Source organism: Eschscholzia californica, unplaced genomic scaffold (genome assembly GCF_041429995.1).
Source record: "Eschscholzia californica isolate CP2 unplaced genomic scaffold, dmEscCali1.0.p SCAF_5, whole genome shotgun sequence".
NCBI lineage: Eukaryota > Viridiplantae > Streptophyta > Magnoliopsida > Ranunculales > Papaveraceae > Eschscholzia > Eschscholzia californica.
In genome coordinates this window covers 7929089-7946881 of record NW_028238472.1, presented here as the reverse complement: position 1 = coordinate 7946881, position 17793 = coordinate 7929089, and the positions used below count along the sequence as shown (strand labels likewise).

General features: G+C 39.7%; 1 protein-coding gene across 1 annotated transcript; it reads left to right on the top strand.

Moving 5' to 3' along the window:
* Window positions 1-8790: 8790 nt before the first annotated feature.
* Window positions 8791-16516, top strand: LOC147536751 (uncharacterized). The gene has a single exon (XM_086642458.1). It carries the CDS (start codon window positions 9915-9917, stop codon window positions 15354-15356), a length of 5442 nt encoding a protein of 1813 aa, XP_086498584.1. The 5' UTR covers window positions 8791-9914; the 3' UTR covers window positions 15357-16516.
* The last annotated feature ends 1277 nt before the right edge of the window (window positions 16517-17793 follow it).

Here is a 17793-nt window from a genome sequence, read left to right as displayed (position 1 = left end):
TTCGTACAATTCCTTTAATACTTCAAAGCCCACAACTTCTTGTGTTAACGTCACCAGCAGTGTGGCACGCCTACTAAGGGCATCATCGACTCTATTCGTTGTTCCGGATTTGTGCCGAATAAGAAAGTTGAATTTCTAAATAAAAGTGGCCCACCTGATGTGCCGGATTTTTGTCTACTTGCTTCTGACTGTTGATAAACTTTAGGGCCCGATGGTCTGAGTACAAGACAAACTCGTTCTGGTAGATATATACCTCTCGACGTTGTAAAACTCGAGCTACTGCATAAAACTCTTGATCATAAGTACTCCACTTTTATCGGGCTTCATTCAATTTCTCACTAAAGAAGGCTACAGGTCGCCTCTCTTGTGACAAAACTGCTCCAATTCCAATAACATTAGCATCACACTTAACTTCGAATGGTTTATCAAAGTTGGGTAAAGCTAAGACCGGTGCATTGCATAATTTATCCTTAATAATGGAAAAGGCTTTGTCAGCTTCAATTCCCCAGTCAAACTTTCCTTTCTTCATGCACTCCGTGATAGGTGCCATGATAATGCTGAAATCCCGAATACATCGTCGATAAAAGGTGGCTAAGCCATGAAAACTACGAACTTCCGTGACTGTCTTAGGAGTCGGCCACTCTTGGATAGCTTGTACCTTCTCGTTATCTACATGAATTCCTTCTAAACTTATTACAAAGCCAAGAAATATGAGAGTATGTGTGAGGAAAGCACACTTCTGCAGATTCAGGTGTAATTCATTCTCCTGCAGAACTATCAATACCTTTTGGAGGTGCACTAGGTGTTCCGCCTCAGTTTTACTGAAAATAAGGATATCATCGAAATAAACGATAACAAATTTTCTAGTAATACAAGGTTCTAGTAACTGATTCATTACACGCATAAAGGTGCTGGGAGCATTGCGAAGACTGAAGGGCATGACCAACCATTCATATAGCCCATCTTTACTTTTGAACGCCGTCTTCCATTCATCTCCTGGTCGGATTCTGATTTGATGATATCCACTCCTCAAATCAATTTTAGAAAAGATTTGGGATCCCTCTAATTTATCCAACATATCATCTAGTCGCGGGATTGGAAAACGGTATTTGACAATTATTTTGTTGGTAGCTCGACTGTCCACACACTTTCTCCAACTTTCATCCTTTTTTGGAATCAACAAAGCAGGTACAACACAAGGACTCATGCTCGTACGGATGAACCCTTTGCTGAGTAATTCTTCAATCTTCTTCTTCAAAATCTCGTCTTCCTTCGGACTCATACGGTAATGGGCATATTAGGTAAGCTTGCTCCCGGGAAGAAATCGATATGATGTTGCACGTTTCTAAGAGGTGGTAACTTTTCAGGTAAATCTTCAGCAATAATTTCCTGAAAGTCTCGTAATATTTTCTTTGCCGGTTTTGGAATTTGGATTGGCGGCTTAGGGGCTCCTTCTTCTACTGTTGCTTTAACGACTATGGCATCGACTCCTTGCGCCTCCTTTACATCGGCAAAGACTTCGTCCTCTAACCTGCTCAAAGTAAGAAAAGTTTCTTTAGATGGGGGGGGGGGGGGGTAGTTGAAATACTTTTAACCTTACTTCCGTGTGGCACCATGAGAATTTTTTGTCCCTTTCAGTCGAATGTATAAGTGTCGGCTCGGCCTTTGAAGGTACAATCGGTAACCCATTGCCAAGGGCGTTCGAGGAGGATATGACTAGCATCCATATCTGTCACATCACATACGACTTCCTGTTTGTAGAACTTTCTGATAGAGAGAGGAACTCGACACGATTTGACTATTTTCTTAACATGTCCTGGCTTTATCCAACCAATGTTATATGGTGACGGATTGTCTTCCACGGGTAACTGTGGATACTCAACAAGTTTTCTCGAAATAAAATTCTCGAAACTTGCGGAGTCAATAATTAACGGACACACCTTCCTCTTGATAGTACATTCAGATCGAAAGATCTTTCTCCGTTGACTACGATCCTCCTCCATTGGCGTGAGTAAAACAGGATGAATCGTGCAAGCTACTCGTTCACCTTCTTCTTCGGCACAGTCATAACCATCATATTCTTCACCACTCTCTCCATCTTCTTCAGCTACCTTTTCTTCTCCATTCTCGTCTATGACATTCACTGACCTCCTATTTTGTTCTTGAGGGCAATTGCTTGATGTATGACCAATTTCTTGACAGGAGTAACACTTAGTTCCACGGAATTTTGTATACGGATTTGGATTGGCTCCTGTGTTCGTTGGGGGTCTCTGAATAGTATTACTAGAATTGCCTTTTGGTGCGCTTCGTGGAACTTCAGTGTTTTACCCGAGAGTTCCTTTACCTCTTTCAGTAGTCAGTCGGGGTGGTTCATCTCTGCGAAAACCTAAAGTCCGACGATCTTTCTCCCAAGCTTCAGCCTTTAGTGCTAAGTCGTATGCGTCCTGAATAGTCCAAACAGTAACTATTCCAATCTTTTCTCTCAGACTAAATTTTAGTCTTTCAGAAAACGATCGACAAGAACATTATTTGATTCTGTCACGTTCTCCATACTATTTCTCTGGGCTAATGTTGAAAATTCTTCGTAGTACTCACCCACCTAACGCAACCCTTGTCTACAATTCTGGTAGGTCCGGAACAAGTGTTGTTGGTAATCAGGGGATAAGAACCTCTCCCTAAGGTTCTCTTTCATGGACGACCAGTTCTGGACGGGAGCTCTTCATTGTGCCACTCTTTGACGTTGTAACTGATCCCACCAAATAACAACACTACCCTTGAGTCTACAAGCAATAATCTTTACCATCTGTTCAGTAGAAGACATATCCACTTGTCGTTCATTCTCATGTAACCAATCAAGGAACTCTTCAATCGGCAAATAGCCATTAAAGATTGGTATTTCTGCCTTGATTTTATATTCATCATAATCTCTACGTGGGTATATGTGGTTTTGATAATTGTTACCTTCGTCTCCTTGAGTATTAGCATATTGATGAATTGGTGGTGCTCTGCCTTGGTGTCTATTAACAGCTTGGTTGCGGGCGAATCCCTCAACACGTTCTCCGTTAATAGGTTGCCTAGGGTTTGCATTGACATTCAGGTTGTTAATAATCTCCACCCCTTGGTCTAGTCGATGATTCAAACCGTCAATTGCTACCCAAACAGTATTGATACCTCGTTCTCCGTCGAGGTTGATGTTTCTTGCTTCGTCTTCTGCCATTAAGCCAGGAGAAACCTTGCTCTGATACCAACTGACGCAGCAAAAGACTAATAAAATCCTTAGATCTTCGTCTAAAGACTATAGAACCGAAACTAAAAGAAGTAATACTAAAATACTGAATTTTTATTGATTGAATGAATGACCGAAACAACTTCTAGACCCTCTTTGTATAGGATGATGTGACATGAACATGTCACATTTGGAGCGCCTAACTTAGCTTAGTTAGTCCATTTCGAGTATTATAAATAATATTTTGTGTATTTTTCTTGTTAGTTATCATATTTGAAGATAAACATGTAAATCGGAATAAAGGGAACGAATTGTGACTATCATTTCATGTGCCCAAAACGAGAGAAAAAGGTTTCAAGCAAATCAAATTACAAGTGGAGGCAATTACGAGTCCGACGGTGAAAACGAAAGTCAATTTGGAGTTCGGACGGGGAAGATATGAAAGAAAGAAGCCATGGTCTTTTTTTGAAGGCACTCTCCTTTGTTTCTAATTAGAAATCAAAGTCAAGCCCAAATACAAACCAAAATCCCACAAAGAAAAAGAAGAAGAAAGAAAGGAATAGAGATTTTAGAGGCACCTCTTTGGTCCAAGTCAAAATGGTCTAAGACTTAGTCAACTTGACTAAGTCTAGGGTTTGTGTATACACAAGTTAGAGAAAGGGGTTAAGGGATCTTATCTACTACTCATCATCTTCTTCACCAACCAAGGGGAGAGAAAAGGGGGCTAAAAAAATTTAGGGTTTCTTGAAGTTTTTTTTGAGTTTTTGTGAGAGAGAAAAAGAGAGAAGGAAGGAGGAGGGTCGGCCAAAGCATAGGCCGACCGGCCTAGCTTTAGCCGCGCACAAGGTAGCGAGAGCAGCTGCGTGCTCAGGACCAGCAGCAACAGAACCGACACGAGAAGCTGCTCCGAGCTCGGGACGCCTTCACGGGATGCGGCTGCAGTCTCGAGACGCATCCACGGACAGTGCACAGCTCGGGAAGGCAGCAAGGGACGCATGCAGCAGCATCTTTGGCCGGAACCTTCATGTTCTTGGCCGGGTTTTTTGTCTCTTGGGTCGGATTTTCTTATGGTTTCCGGCCACCTTCTTGGCCGGAAACCTTAGGGCTTTTGTTCCCCTCATTCTTGGCTAGCTTCCCTTGTGGTTTGATTTGATTTTGGTTGAAGATTGCTAGAGAGAGAAAACTAGGGTTTAGCTTTAATGGAGGTTGAGTTCTAAATGAAAAAGATGATGATGGTCGCTATGGGGAACCCAGAATTTTCTAAGGGGAGATCGGCTACACCTTAAAGACTCATATTTCCCGACGATCTTAGCCTCGAGCCACATCGAAAAAGGGGGATTCTCTCATCATTTTCTTTCCATTTCTTATTCAATCACCATGTTTAGCTAACTTTAGTGTGTCGATTATATGAGATCAAATGTGATGAATTCGTGATTATGTTTAATATGATTTGATGTTTTGATTATAAATTGATGTTCATTTATTTCGGTTATCGTTTTGATCATATTTTTATGTGTCTTGTCAAGTACTTCTCATAGTTAATAGACGAAACGAAGTATTCGATCATAATTTCATGTGTCTTGTCATGCACTTCACATAGTTAGGCGACTAGACAATACTTTCGTTGACTCGGGATAAAACCGATTATGACGTTTGTTTGACTAAGTATGATCTCCGGATATACATAGTGCTTGTAGACATCACCTTAGGAGTCGAATATTGATTGTACCTCGACACGTTAAATCAGACCACACATAGTTGTAGATTTATCATTATGGATTCCCGGACTTCAACACATTAGCTCTCGTTTTCGGATATTTTAGAAGCATGATTTGAATGTGATGAATGACTTATGATTTGTTTACATGTGAGTTTAATTGACTTCATCTAGTTTTATAAATTAGAAACCTTGATCTTAATCGTATATTGAGACAAAGTTTGATAATGCGTACTTAGTTTGATAGTCGATGCTTACTAACCTTTGATCGATTATACTTAGTTTGACGTATTATACCTATTAATGTCATACTTGTTCATTTTCAATTCATTAGATAGTGTGTGTAAGTTTGATAGTCGATGCTTAGTGACGTTTGATCAAATATGCTTAGTTGGACACATGATGCTTAGGATTGTCAATGTGGGTTAAGTTAATTACATTTTCATGCAAATAGATACTTAGTATTTGTCACTTTTGATCTTGTGGATCAAAGTATCCGTCTCAATCAACTTTTGCCCGAATCGATTCTTACCCATCTCGACTTTTGTTCCTCCGACGCCTCTCTCGAATCTCTCTTGCCCGTTTACTTTTATCGTTTAATTAGTTGTGCTTGCTTTCTTCTTTGTTACTTACCCCACATCAACCCCCCCCCCCCCCCCCACCCCCCCACATTTATCTTGTTTCTTTCCTTTTTTAGTCTAAGTTAGCTAGTGATATCTAGACCGGCGGATAAAATCCTTCGATATCCAAATTACATTCCTATTCTTGGATCGACCCCGGCTTTGCCGGGTTATTACTTGATAACTTCGCTTGGGTGTGCAACCTTTTCGGGTTCATCAAGTTTTTGGCGCCGCTGCCGGGGATAGGTTTAGTAGTTTGGACATCGTTTGTTTGTTTTGTTCATTAGTTTAGTGTTGTTTGTTTACTTAGACGTTTTACTTTCTTTTATTTTCGTAGTTTCTTACTTATCTTATTTTTTAGGTACTTTTGTTTTTCGGAAAGAGCCAAAAAGAGACATAAACGCGAAGGAAAAGGAAGGAATCGAGGAGCTAAGCAGAAAGACTAACGAAACGAGAGGAGCACTCGATAGTATCGCGTTCTATCTCTTCCTTTTTTACTTGTGGTATGATTGTTTACTTTATAAGTGTTAGTTCCCATTTTGTGATTGTGTGTTTGCATCCTTGAACATTGTGAGACCATGGCAGGTTTGTCATTTGATGATGATGAAGATGACATTATTCTAACGATTTCCAACACTAGTCGACCATCTAGAAGTCATCAGGACTACTCAAACTTATATATGAACAGTCCGACTAATGATAGGAATAGGCGAGTTGAACCTGACTGATGGGCCTAAAAGGTTACCCTAAATAGGTCTACACCCGCAAGTGCACGGGTGTCAAGTTGTAATAAATTCCGGTAAGACCGGTTCGTTCCTCAGAGACTAGTTAAACCAATTCTAAAAGTAGGAAGTAATAAGATTTTAAAATGATTTGGTTTTGGTTTTTAAAATAAAATAAATAAAATATTCAAATAAAATTACGGAAATGAAAATAAACAAATGATACAAGGAACTCAATTGGGGAGAAGCGAAATGGGAGAGAGACTAAGGTTTCTGAATTCACCACATAAAATCATTTTTAATAATAAATATTAAGTCAAATTAAATCACTTTCTTTTTATAACTCAGAATTTTGGATAATGAACTATCCTAATTCCGGGAGATGTTTTCGTTAAAACTCGATTAAAATTTTGAATATGATTTCATTATTGACCCTAGATTAGAGGATTTGATAATCGTAATACGAGATTAAAGTACATATAAAGAATAAAAGAGAAATAGGGAGAAAACTAAACTTTCGCTGGAAATGATTTCCTGTCTGCAGCCAAACGCACCCTAAGGAGCAGTTTTCCTTCTGTTTTTACTGTTTTCCAGACAAACAGACCCTTAGAGAAGACGATTTTCTCATCTTCTCGGAAACAATTTCTCTGTAGGAAAATTATTTTCCCACAGATTTTCTCATCTTCCTCACTGTTTTTCTTTTCTCTCTCTAATGTTTCTCTCTCTGTTATCCATTCAATTCCAACTCAAGATATCAACCAATTGAAAGAAGAGTTGTTATGTAATATAAAAAACTTCAAAATACAAACAATCTCTCTCTCTGTACAAATTTCTCTCTCACTTTTCTCTCTGTTTCTCCATTTCTCTCACAAAAACAAAATAAAACAGAGGAAGAAGAAGATGACAATGGTCACTGTTTCTAACTCTCTCTATCCTTTTTCTCTCTCGGATTTCTGTTTAACCTGTCTCCTTCTCTCTATTCTTATCCTCTCTCTCTAAAATAATTCCTTGAAGTTCATGAGAAGAAGATGGACCCAAAGAACAATGGAGTCCTCTGTTTTGTCTCCCCCAACCGAGATGATCTTCATGTACTTTGTCTCTGTTTTTATATATCTAAGAAAGACAAGCAAAACAATATTCTCTCTCTCTCTCTCTCTAGAATATCATCTTCCTTCCTTTCTGACCTTCTGAAATAATCAATCGAATCCTCCTAAAAACAGTAATGGAGATAAGTAACGGAGATAAATCTCTAATTCAATCTTCTCAATTCCTAATCTAAATCTCAGTTTCTCTTTCTACTGTATCTTTCTTCTATTCTTTCTTTCCTTGTCACGGTTCTATATCTCCTTCCATAGAAATCCCGAGAGCTTTCTCTCTCTCTATAGGATTCGATTTCCTATTTCTTTCTCTTTCAAGCTCTCTCTCTCTCACTGTCATGTTTAAACTTATAGAGAGAGAGAGATCGGATTTGTCCCTCTCTCCTTTCCTTCTTTATTCTCTACTGATGTGGTGTGAATTCACCACATTTATGTCACTTAATTTAAATGAGTTAGTCCATTTTATACTTTTATTTTGATTAGTTATAAACTTCTTTTGATTAGGTGCTATCTATGGAGTTGAACAAGAAAAACGGATAAAAATGGAAGAAATGCGCTTGAAGGGCAAATTGGTCATTTGGACCAGGGGTTATTCAGTAACTTTGCGTAAAAGTCAGTGGACCAATGGAAAGTAGAGTAAATGATGAACCCAATGGTGAAGACGAGAATCGAATCGGAGTTCGAATGAAGAAATGGTGATCATAAGAAGTCGAGGATATTTCGGTCTTTGCTAAAAGTTAGAAGATGTAGAGAATGATGGATCACCCACTTTGATTTCTAATGAGAAGAAAAGCCTAACATCCAAGACCCAAGAGCCCAAGGAAGAAGAGAAAAGATAAGTTTTAAAAGCACTCTTAGAGAATTTGGCCCAAGTCAAAGGAGGACCAAGTCAATTTGACTAGGTTTTTGGTGAAAGAACAAAAGGAAAGCAAAAAATCTGACTTAGGGTTTTTTGGTATCTTCACCAAGTGCAAGTAGAGGGTTTATCAAGAGGCTGGAAGAGGGAGAAGAGGGGGGCGGTTTTGGTTTTTGAAAGGGAGGTGGTTTTTTGCTGGGTTTAGTGTGGGTGGATTGAAGGTTTTAGTGGGTTGATGGGTTAGGCTGGATTTGGTGGAAGAATGGCTATTTGGGAAATTCAAATAGGTGGTTTGGTAATTGCATAAAGGGTGGATTTGAAAAGAAACAGTAGGTGGTTTGGTTGGGTTGGTGGTTATAAAAGTGGGTGATTTTGGAAGCACTTGAAATCGTGGTTTTGAAAGGATTTTGGAGGCGGTTTCGGTGAAAGAAGAAGGCTGTTTTGGCTGGGAAGTAGGGTGCGTTTGGCTTGATTTCTTAGCAAGAAAACCATTCTTCTTCAAGGGTCTGTTTGGCTACATTAGAGATTGAATTTCCAGCAGCTTTCAAACCCCATTTTCTTCCATTTTCTCTCTTGTTCTTCCATTTTTACTTGTTCTTTATCTTATGCAACTACTCCAAAAGCATATTAACTTGTGTTAAGTTACTTTTTCCAACTCATTTTGTGATTCTTAGTGTTTCAAATTATAAAATCATGTGTGTGGTTTCTTCTCTAACTTTGAATCTCGATATTTGCTTGAACATGAGTAGCTAGTCAATTTGTTGAGGTCTAGGGATGAAATCTTGATGAATTTGTGATTGTGTTTGTGATAATTTAATGTGTTTGATAATAAATTGATGTTCTCTTATTTCGATTACTTGTTTCAATCGTTTTTCATGTGTCTTATCAAGTACTTCGCATAGTTAATCAATTAGGCAATGTGATCGATGATTCGGTTTTATTCGTTTAGGAAGTTTATTTGACTAAGTATTATCTCCGGACATACGTAGTGCTTATATGAACATCCACCTTAGGAATCGAGACTAGGTTTGTATCAATCCATTCGATTAGACCGTACATAGTTGTAGGTTCACCACATCGGATTCCCGGACCTCGACACTTCTCTCACTTGTTGTTCCCGACTCTTGTTCTTCCGAACTCTTCTTTCAAATCTCTCTCGCCCTCTTACATTGATATTTTAGTTTGTTTTACTTACTTTATTTTCTTATTGCTTATTCGATTATAAACCTCACATTATCTTCGTTTATTTCCGCTTTTGTCTAAGTAAGCCTTTGATATCTAAACTGACGAATAAGACCATTCGATATCCAAGCTACATTCCTATCCTTGGATCGATCCCGGCTTTGCCGGATTACTACTTGATACCTCCGCTTGGGTGTGCAACCTTTTGGGTGCATCAAGTTTTTGGCGCCGCTGCCGGGGATAGCGACGTGTAGCTTAGATATAAGTATTATTTTCTTTTATCCTAGATTCTAATTAGTTTTGTTTGCTTTGTGTTTTTCAGAAAAAACAAAAATAACAAAAAGAGATCGAAAGGAAGAAGTTTAGGGATTTCGGAGGAAAGTGGAAACCCGACTTCAAAATCAAACAACAAAGGGGGGTAACGAAGTTCTATCTTTCATATTGTCTGACTATTGTGTGTGTTTGTGCGTGCATTGTGTTCTCTCTTTTTGTGCATGAATAGTTGGATTAGGAATAGTCATAATCGTTTAGAGAGGAACATAGAGCTTGGTAGCACGTCTGAGTCTGACCACAACAATCATCGGTCGGACACTATGGAGGACCAAGAGAGCACACATGGTAGTGAGGGTCATGAGATGAACCCTCCTATGAGGAGCTTGAGAGATTACTTGCAACCCGACCGAACTAGTCAACCATCTTGCATTGTCCTTCCTATGCATGTCGGCAACTTTGAGATTAAGCATGGTGTCATTAACTTACTCCCTAAGTTCCATGGCTTAGAGTCTGAAAGCCCTTACCTTCATCTAAAGGAATATGACGAGGTCTGCTCGACACTCCGACTCGATGGAGTGCCCGAGGACATCGTTAAGCTTAAACTATTTCCTTTTTCATTAAAGGAAAGAGCTAAGCAATGGCTTCATTCTCTACGCCCTAGATCAATAGGGAGTTGGAAAGAGATGACCACACACTTTCTTAAGAGATTTTTTCCCACTCATAAAACGAACACATTGAGACGGAGCATCATGAACTTTTCACAAAAGGAGCATGAGTCGTTTTATGAGTGTTGGGAAAGATTCAAAGAGCTCATAAATTCTTGCCCACATCACGGTTATGAGGTGTGGAGGGTTATCAATTTCTTTTATGATGGTCTATCCTCCACCCAAAGACAACTTGTAGAAATGATGTGTAATGGAGAATTTATGAGTAAAGATCCCGAGGATGCTTGGGATTATTCCGACCACTTGGCGGAAAATGCCCAAAGTTGGGACATATCCGATACAAATGATCGAAGTAAATCCAAGGCTCAAACGAGCTCAAGGGGAGGGATGTACCTTTTAAATGAAAGTGATGATGTGCATGCAAAGTTAGCCAATTTGACTAAACAGGTGGAGGCCTTAAAGGTGCAAAAGGTTAATGTTGTTAGAGCACCGGAAGCTCGTATAGTTGTTTGTGATGTTTGTGATAGCATGGACCATTCCACTAGAGATTGTCCTTTGTTGGTCCATGAACAAGCAAATGCCATGAACAACTACAAAAGGCCATTTAGCTCGCCTTATTCTGACACTTATAACCCGGGTTGGAAGAACCATCCCAACTTGAGTTGGAAGAATGGTCCTACTGCAAATGATGTGCATAATCATCAAGGTCCCTCATCAAGCAATGCTTATGTGCCACCTCCACGGAGGAACCTTGAGGATCCAATCCATGTAATGCTTCAGAATCATGAGCAAATGTTGCAAGGCCTTCGAGAGAGTATGGTTAGGATTGAGGCAAGGTTAAGTGTGGATGAAAAAGGCAAACTACCTTCTCAAACTCAAGAAAACCCTAGGGGAAACGGTGAGGGTAATACATCTGACCCTAGGGTTGCACATGTTAAGGCAGTTACTACTCTCAGAAATGGCAAAACGATAGGACAAGATGATCCTATGAGGGTTATTGAACCTGAGGAGCCTAACCAATCTGAGGGTAGTAGTGGTCATAACAAGGCATCCGACAAAACCTCAAGGCCTAACCACATTCCTAAGCCTAGTGTGCCTTTCCCTGAGAGATTGGTCTCTACTCAACCCATGAGAGATAATAGTGATATCCTTGAGATCTTTAAGCAAGTTAAGATCAACATACCTCTCTTGGATGCAATTAAGCAAATTCCTACTTATGCGAAATTCTTGAAGGATCTTTGCACTATGAAGAGGAAACATCATGTGAAGTCTAGAGCTTTCTTGGCTAAGAATGTGAGTGCCATCATTAAGGAGAACCTCCCACCTAAATACAAGGACCCTGGATCCCCCACCATTTCATGCACTATAGGGGCGACTCACATTAAGCAGGCACTCCTTGATTTAGGTGCAAGTGTTAATCTTCTACCTTTTTCGGTCTATGAGCAATTGGGCTTAGGTGAAATAAAACCCACCAAAGTAGTTTTACAACTTGCCGATCGCTCGATTAAGATACCGAGAGGGGTGGTTGAGGATGTTTTGGTCCAAGTAGATAAGTTCTATTTTCCAGTAGACTTCTTTATCTTGGACACAAAACCAGTGATGAATGGTGAATCTCAAATTCCAGTCATTTTAGGTAGACCTTTCCTTGCAACATCACGGGCTTTAATTGATTGTAGGAGTGGTGCTATGAAACTCTCATTTGGTAATATGACTCTTATGGTTAACATTTTCAATTCTTGTAAGCATCATATTTCTGATTATGATGAGTTTGATGTTGATTATGATGAGTCTGATGTTCAGAAGTTGCACATGATTGAGTCCTTTGTTCAGGGAGGCCTTGCTGTAGGTACCCAAGATCCATTAGAGACTAGTCTTATGAATTGCTTTACGTTTGATGATGAGATAACTATATCGGAAATGAACTCTCTCATGGATTCGGCACCCTTATTGGACACGGAGATGTGGAAGGTTAGATTTGAGTCACTTCCAATCAATGAGCCTAAACCACAACCGTCTTCAATAGAGTTTCCGAAACTTGATTTGAAGCCCTTACCGAGTGAATTGAAATATTCATATTTGGGCCAAGAGCCATCATTTCCGGTTATTATCTCATCACAACTAACCAATTCACAAGAATGTAGTCTATTGGAGGTCTTAAGAGACCACAAAGGGGCCCTCGGTTGGACAATTGCCGACCTAAAAGGGATTAGCCCCACTGTGTGTACCCATAGAATCCATCTTGAGGATGATGCCAAACCTTCACGTGAGGGTCAACGAAGGTTGAACCCCCACATGAAAGAGGTTGTGAAGGCAGAAGTCCTCAAGCTGTTAGAGGTCGGGATCATCTATCCCATCTCTGATAGCAAATGGGTGAGTCCGACTCAAGTTGTGCCAAAAAAATCTGGAATTACCGTAGTCGAAAACGAGGCCAATGAACTAATCCCGACTAGGAAAGTCACGGGATGGAGAGTGTGTATCGACTATCGGAAGTTGAATTCGATGACGAGGAAGGACCATTTCCCTTTACCGTTCATCGACCAGATCCTTGAGAAACTTGCCGGTCATCCTTATTACTGCTTTCTAGATGGATATTCGGGGTACAACCAGATTGAGATTGATGAGCGAGATCAAGAAAAGACTACTTTTACATGTCCCTTTGGAACGTTTGCATATCGTCGTATGCCATTTGGGTTATGTAATGCCCCTGCGACGTTCCAAAGACTCATGTTGAGTATCTTTTCTGATATGGTGGGCCAGTACCTAGAGGTATTTATGGATGACTTTTCTCTCTTTGGTGATTCTTTCGATGTGTGCTTGCATAATTTGAAATGTGTGTTGAATCGTTGCATTGAAATGAATCTTGTATTGAATTGGGAGAAATGTCATTTTATGGTCTCAAAGGGAATTGTGTTAGGTCATGTGGTGTCATCTAGTGGACTAGAAGTTGACCGTGCCAAAATAGAATTGATTTCGCACTTGCCTATACCTAAGAGTGTGAAAGACATTAGGTCTTTTCTAGGACATGCAGGGTTCTATAGACGATTCATCAAGGACTTTAGCAAGATATCTAGGCCTTTATGTGCTCTTTTGTCTAAAGAGAAAGATTTTGTATTTGATGATGAATGTATGAAGGCCTTTGATACTCTTAAGACCTTGTTGACCACGACACTGATTATTCAGCCACCCGATTGGTCTATACCATTCGAGGTGATGTGTGATGCCAGCGACTATGCCCTTGGTGCGGTGTTAGACCAAAGAAAAGGCAAGCTACCATGTGTCATTTATTATGCGAGTAAAACTCTTAATGAGGCACAACTCAACTACTCCACCACAGAGAAAGAGTTGTTATCAGTTGTTTTCGCATTAGACAAGTTTAGGTCATACTTAGTAGGATCTAAGGTTGTTGTATACACAGACCATGCAGCCCTGAAATATCTTTTATCCAAGAAAGATGCTAAGCCACGATTGATTAGATGGATTCTTCTTTTGCAAGAGTTCGATTTAGAGATAAAAGATAAGAAGGGGTCCGAAAATGTGGTAGCTGATCATTTATCTAGGCTTGTTACCCATAGCACTATAGAGGCTATACCAGTGACCGAGACATTTCCCGATGAGCAGTTGTTTGAGGTCTCTTTAGCTTCACAGTGTCCTTGGTATGCAGATATTGCTAACTACTTTGTTGTAGGACATGTGCCTTCTCAGTGGAGTGCTCAGGACAAGAAGAAATTCTTTGTCGAGGTGCGAAACTTCATTTGGGATGACCCGTTGTTGTTTAAGTATTGCCCTGATCAGATTATCAGACGATGTGTCCCAGAATGGGAACAAAAAGGTATACTTAATTTTTGTCATTCTGAAGCATGTGGAGGTCACTTCTCTGGTAAGAAGACTGCCTTTAAGATCTTGCAATGTGGTTTCTATTGGCCTTCAATTTTTAAGGATGCATATCAATTTTGCAAAGCATGTGATAGATGCCAAAGAGTAGGATGCATGACCCGTAGAGACATGATGCCCCTTAACCCTATATTGATTGTTGAGTTATTTGATGTTTGGGGTATTGACTTTATGGGCCCTTTCCCTTCTTCTTTTGGTTATGTGTATATCTTAGTTGCAGTTGATTATGTATCTAAATGGATAGAAGCAGCCCCATGCAAGGATAATAGCCACAGGGTGGTCATAAAGTTCTTGAAAGAACACATTTTTGCTCGATTTGGCACCCCTAGGGCTATTATTAGTGATGGAGGTAGTCACTTTTGCAATAAACCATTTGAAAGCTTGATGCGGACATATGGAATAACGCATAAAGTGGCTACCCCCTATCACCCTCAGACAAGCGGGCAAGTGGAAGTGTCTAATAGGGAGATAAAGCGTATTTTGCATAAGACGGTTAACCCGAATCGCAAAGATTGGTCCTTAAGACTAGTTGATGCTTTGTGGGCATATAGGACAGCTTTTAAGACCCCTTTAGGAATGTCCCCTTTCCGCCTTGTGTATGGCAAGGCATGTCATCTACCAGTAGAGTTGGAACATAAGGCATATTGGGCCATAAAACGGCTCAACTTTGACTTAGACAAAGCGGGTGCAAGGAGGAAGCTTGATCTTAATGAGCTTGAAGAGATTAGGAATGAGGCTTACACGAGTGCCAAGATTTATAAGAGTAGAATGAAGGCCTTTCATGATAAACGAATTCTTAGGAAGACGTTTGAACCTTTAGACAAAGTTCTTCTCTATAACTCTAGGCTCCATTTATTTCCTGGTAAACTCAAGTCTCGTTGGACTGGCCCATATATTGTGAAGACCGTGTTCCCTTACGGTACCGTTGAGATCGAGGATCCCAAAGATGGCAATTCTTTTAAAGTGAATGGCCAACGGTTGAAGCCATTTTTGGACCTTGAAGACCCGGAGGTTGAGACTACCCCATTGGTTGATCCGGTTTACCAGGATCAATCTCCCTCTCATGTTGGTCAACCTTGTACATCAGGGTTGACCCCCCTCTCATAGTCAGACCTCTCGGAGTCGATGTTTGTGGGTATCATCTCTGGAAACCCTCCACGAGACAAAACTCGTGCTCTCGTGCTCATGAGAGACTCAAAGGCTAGTTGCATAGCTTGATGCAATCGAGTGATCCCGCGTGAGTGGTCATTTTTATATGGTCATGCTTATGCTTCATTCTTATTCTATTATTGATGTGTTAGGAGCGTTTCTCAATTTGTATACTTTTGGGACGTGGTTCGTTCCAAGTTTGGGGATGGCGTTGGGCTCATAATCAACTTGGAATTCGAATACACAAGTCTTGGTAGTATTATCTTTTATCTCCTTCGGCTATGGTAATATCCTTCCACTCTTCTCTTTAACTTATTGTACCTCTTATATTTTAGTGAACATATGCTTAGAACATTGAGGACAATGTTAGTTTTAAGTTTGGGGATGGGGATACGACCTTTAGTCGCATGACATCATGACCTTAGATTTCAAAAGACACGAGGGTTCAACAAATTGACCAAATTTGAAAATTTTTGGGTAAATTTGGTATGACTCTAGTGGTATTTTTAAGTATGTTGATACATGTGGTTCTTTCTTGATAAATCTTATGCATGCTCTTAGTCTTTTCATGAATGTTAAGTCCGTTGGTGTTGGTGTCTTATCATGTGAGTAGCATCTTAAGGAAGAAGGAACACTTCTAAGTGACCTAAAATAGTCATTAGTGGAGACTTCAACCAATGTGAGTTATCTGAGCCTTTCTATTGCTTTTGAGTGTACTCTTCCGCGCTAACTCCGAGTAAAATGAAGAGCTACTCAACTTCGCAACTTTCAAAAGAGCTTAGACGATCTCATGAGCTCAACTTCCTTAGCCACTAGGAGTGACATCAGGATAGCGAATAAACCTTACTCTTGTAGTCCATGAAACCCGATAATAGTGTCAACTTTAGGGAAACGGATACTCCACCATCCATTCATCATACTACTCCCGAGAATGAAGGCATGAAAAGTAAAGAAGAAAGAATGTGAAAGCAAAGTGTGAAAGTAAAGGTGATTTGTTGAGAATACTAGTTTGTACTTTTGTGTTTGGTTTTTGGTTATGTGTGTAAAAAAGAGAAAAGAAAAAAAAAAAAAAAAAAAAAAAAAAAAAAGAAAAGAAAAGAAAATTAAAAAGAAAGAAAGTTGTTTTTGTGTAAAAGTTCATGTGAACTTTTGAGTGTTTATGTAAGTATTTGGAATAAATAAAGTATTCAAAGCAAAAAGTCAAGTTAAAGGTTGTTTGAGTGTTCTTTTATCATTGAAGGCGTCGACATTCTCGGGATTTCATCATCTTCCATTCCATCACTTGTATCCGTTTACCTTTAGGAGGCATTGTTAGAGGGTAGAGTGGGTGAGAAGGGTGAGTGAGCTTCCCCATTCCGTTAGTGGTTATTTCCATTCCTTAGAGATCATTTCGTTTTAGAACTTGATATCCTCATTTAAGTTTTGTGTATGTTGAGTTTACTTTATTCCATGCTCACATATGAGAGTAAACCATTATAATTCGTTTTTGAGTGATTTCATGTTTAAGAGCGTATGACCGCGAGGCCAAAGTCGAGGCGAAATGTGCTATGATAGGAAACAGGGTTTTGTTACTTTAGACTTGGATGATGCTCATGATGATGGGACACTTGCACTTGAGTATGAAACTATTAGTGAGGAGACTCTTAGCATGTTTTTGTGTTTATTGGTTTGATTCATATGTTTGACATACTTAAGTCTCTCACTTGTTGAGCATCACCTTATTTGCATCGATAGTTGGACTCTTATGTCTTTTGGAAATCTAGAACTTTGTGGGTGTATTCACTGGAAACCCTCACGAGACGACACTCGTCCACTAGGGGTAACCTAGGGGTTTAACGGCTTGTTGCATACGCTAAATGCAACCGGGATTCCTCCGAAAGTGAGTTAGGATGTTACTTTATTGTTTTGTTTTGTTCCTTTGCTCGAGGACTAGCAAATTTTAAGTTTGGGGATGTTGATGTGGTGTGAATTCACCACATTTATGTCACTTAATTTAAATGAGTTAGTCCATTTTATACTTTTATTTTGATTAGTTGTAAACTTCTTTTGATTAGGTGCTATCTATGGAGTTGAACAAGAAAAACGGATAAAAATGGAAGAAATGCGCTTGAAGGGCAAATTGGTCATTTGGACCAGGGGTGATTCAGTAACTTTGCGTAAAAGTCAGTGGACCAATGGAAAGTAGAGTAAATGATGAACCCAATGGTGAAGACGAGAATCGAATCGGAGTTCGAATGAAGAAATGGTGATCATAAGAAGTCGAGGATATTTCGGTCTTTGCTAAAAGTTAGAAGATGTAGAGAATGATGGATCACCCACTTTGATTTCTAATGAGAAGAAAAGCCTAACATCCAAGACCCAAGAGCCCAAGGAAGAAGAGAAAAGATAAGTTTTA

Excerpts from the sequence above, each read along its gene's own strand:
- LOC147536751 (XM_086642458.1), top strand. The coding sequence starts at position 9,915 with ATGAATAGTTGGATTAGGAATAGTCATAATCGTTTAGAGAGGAACATA.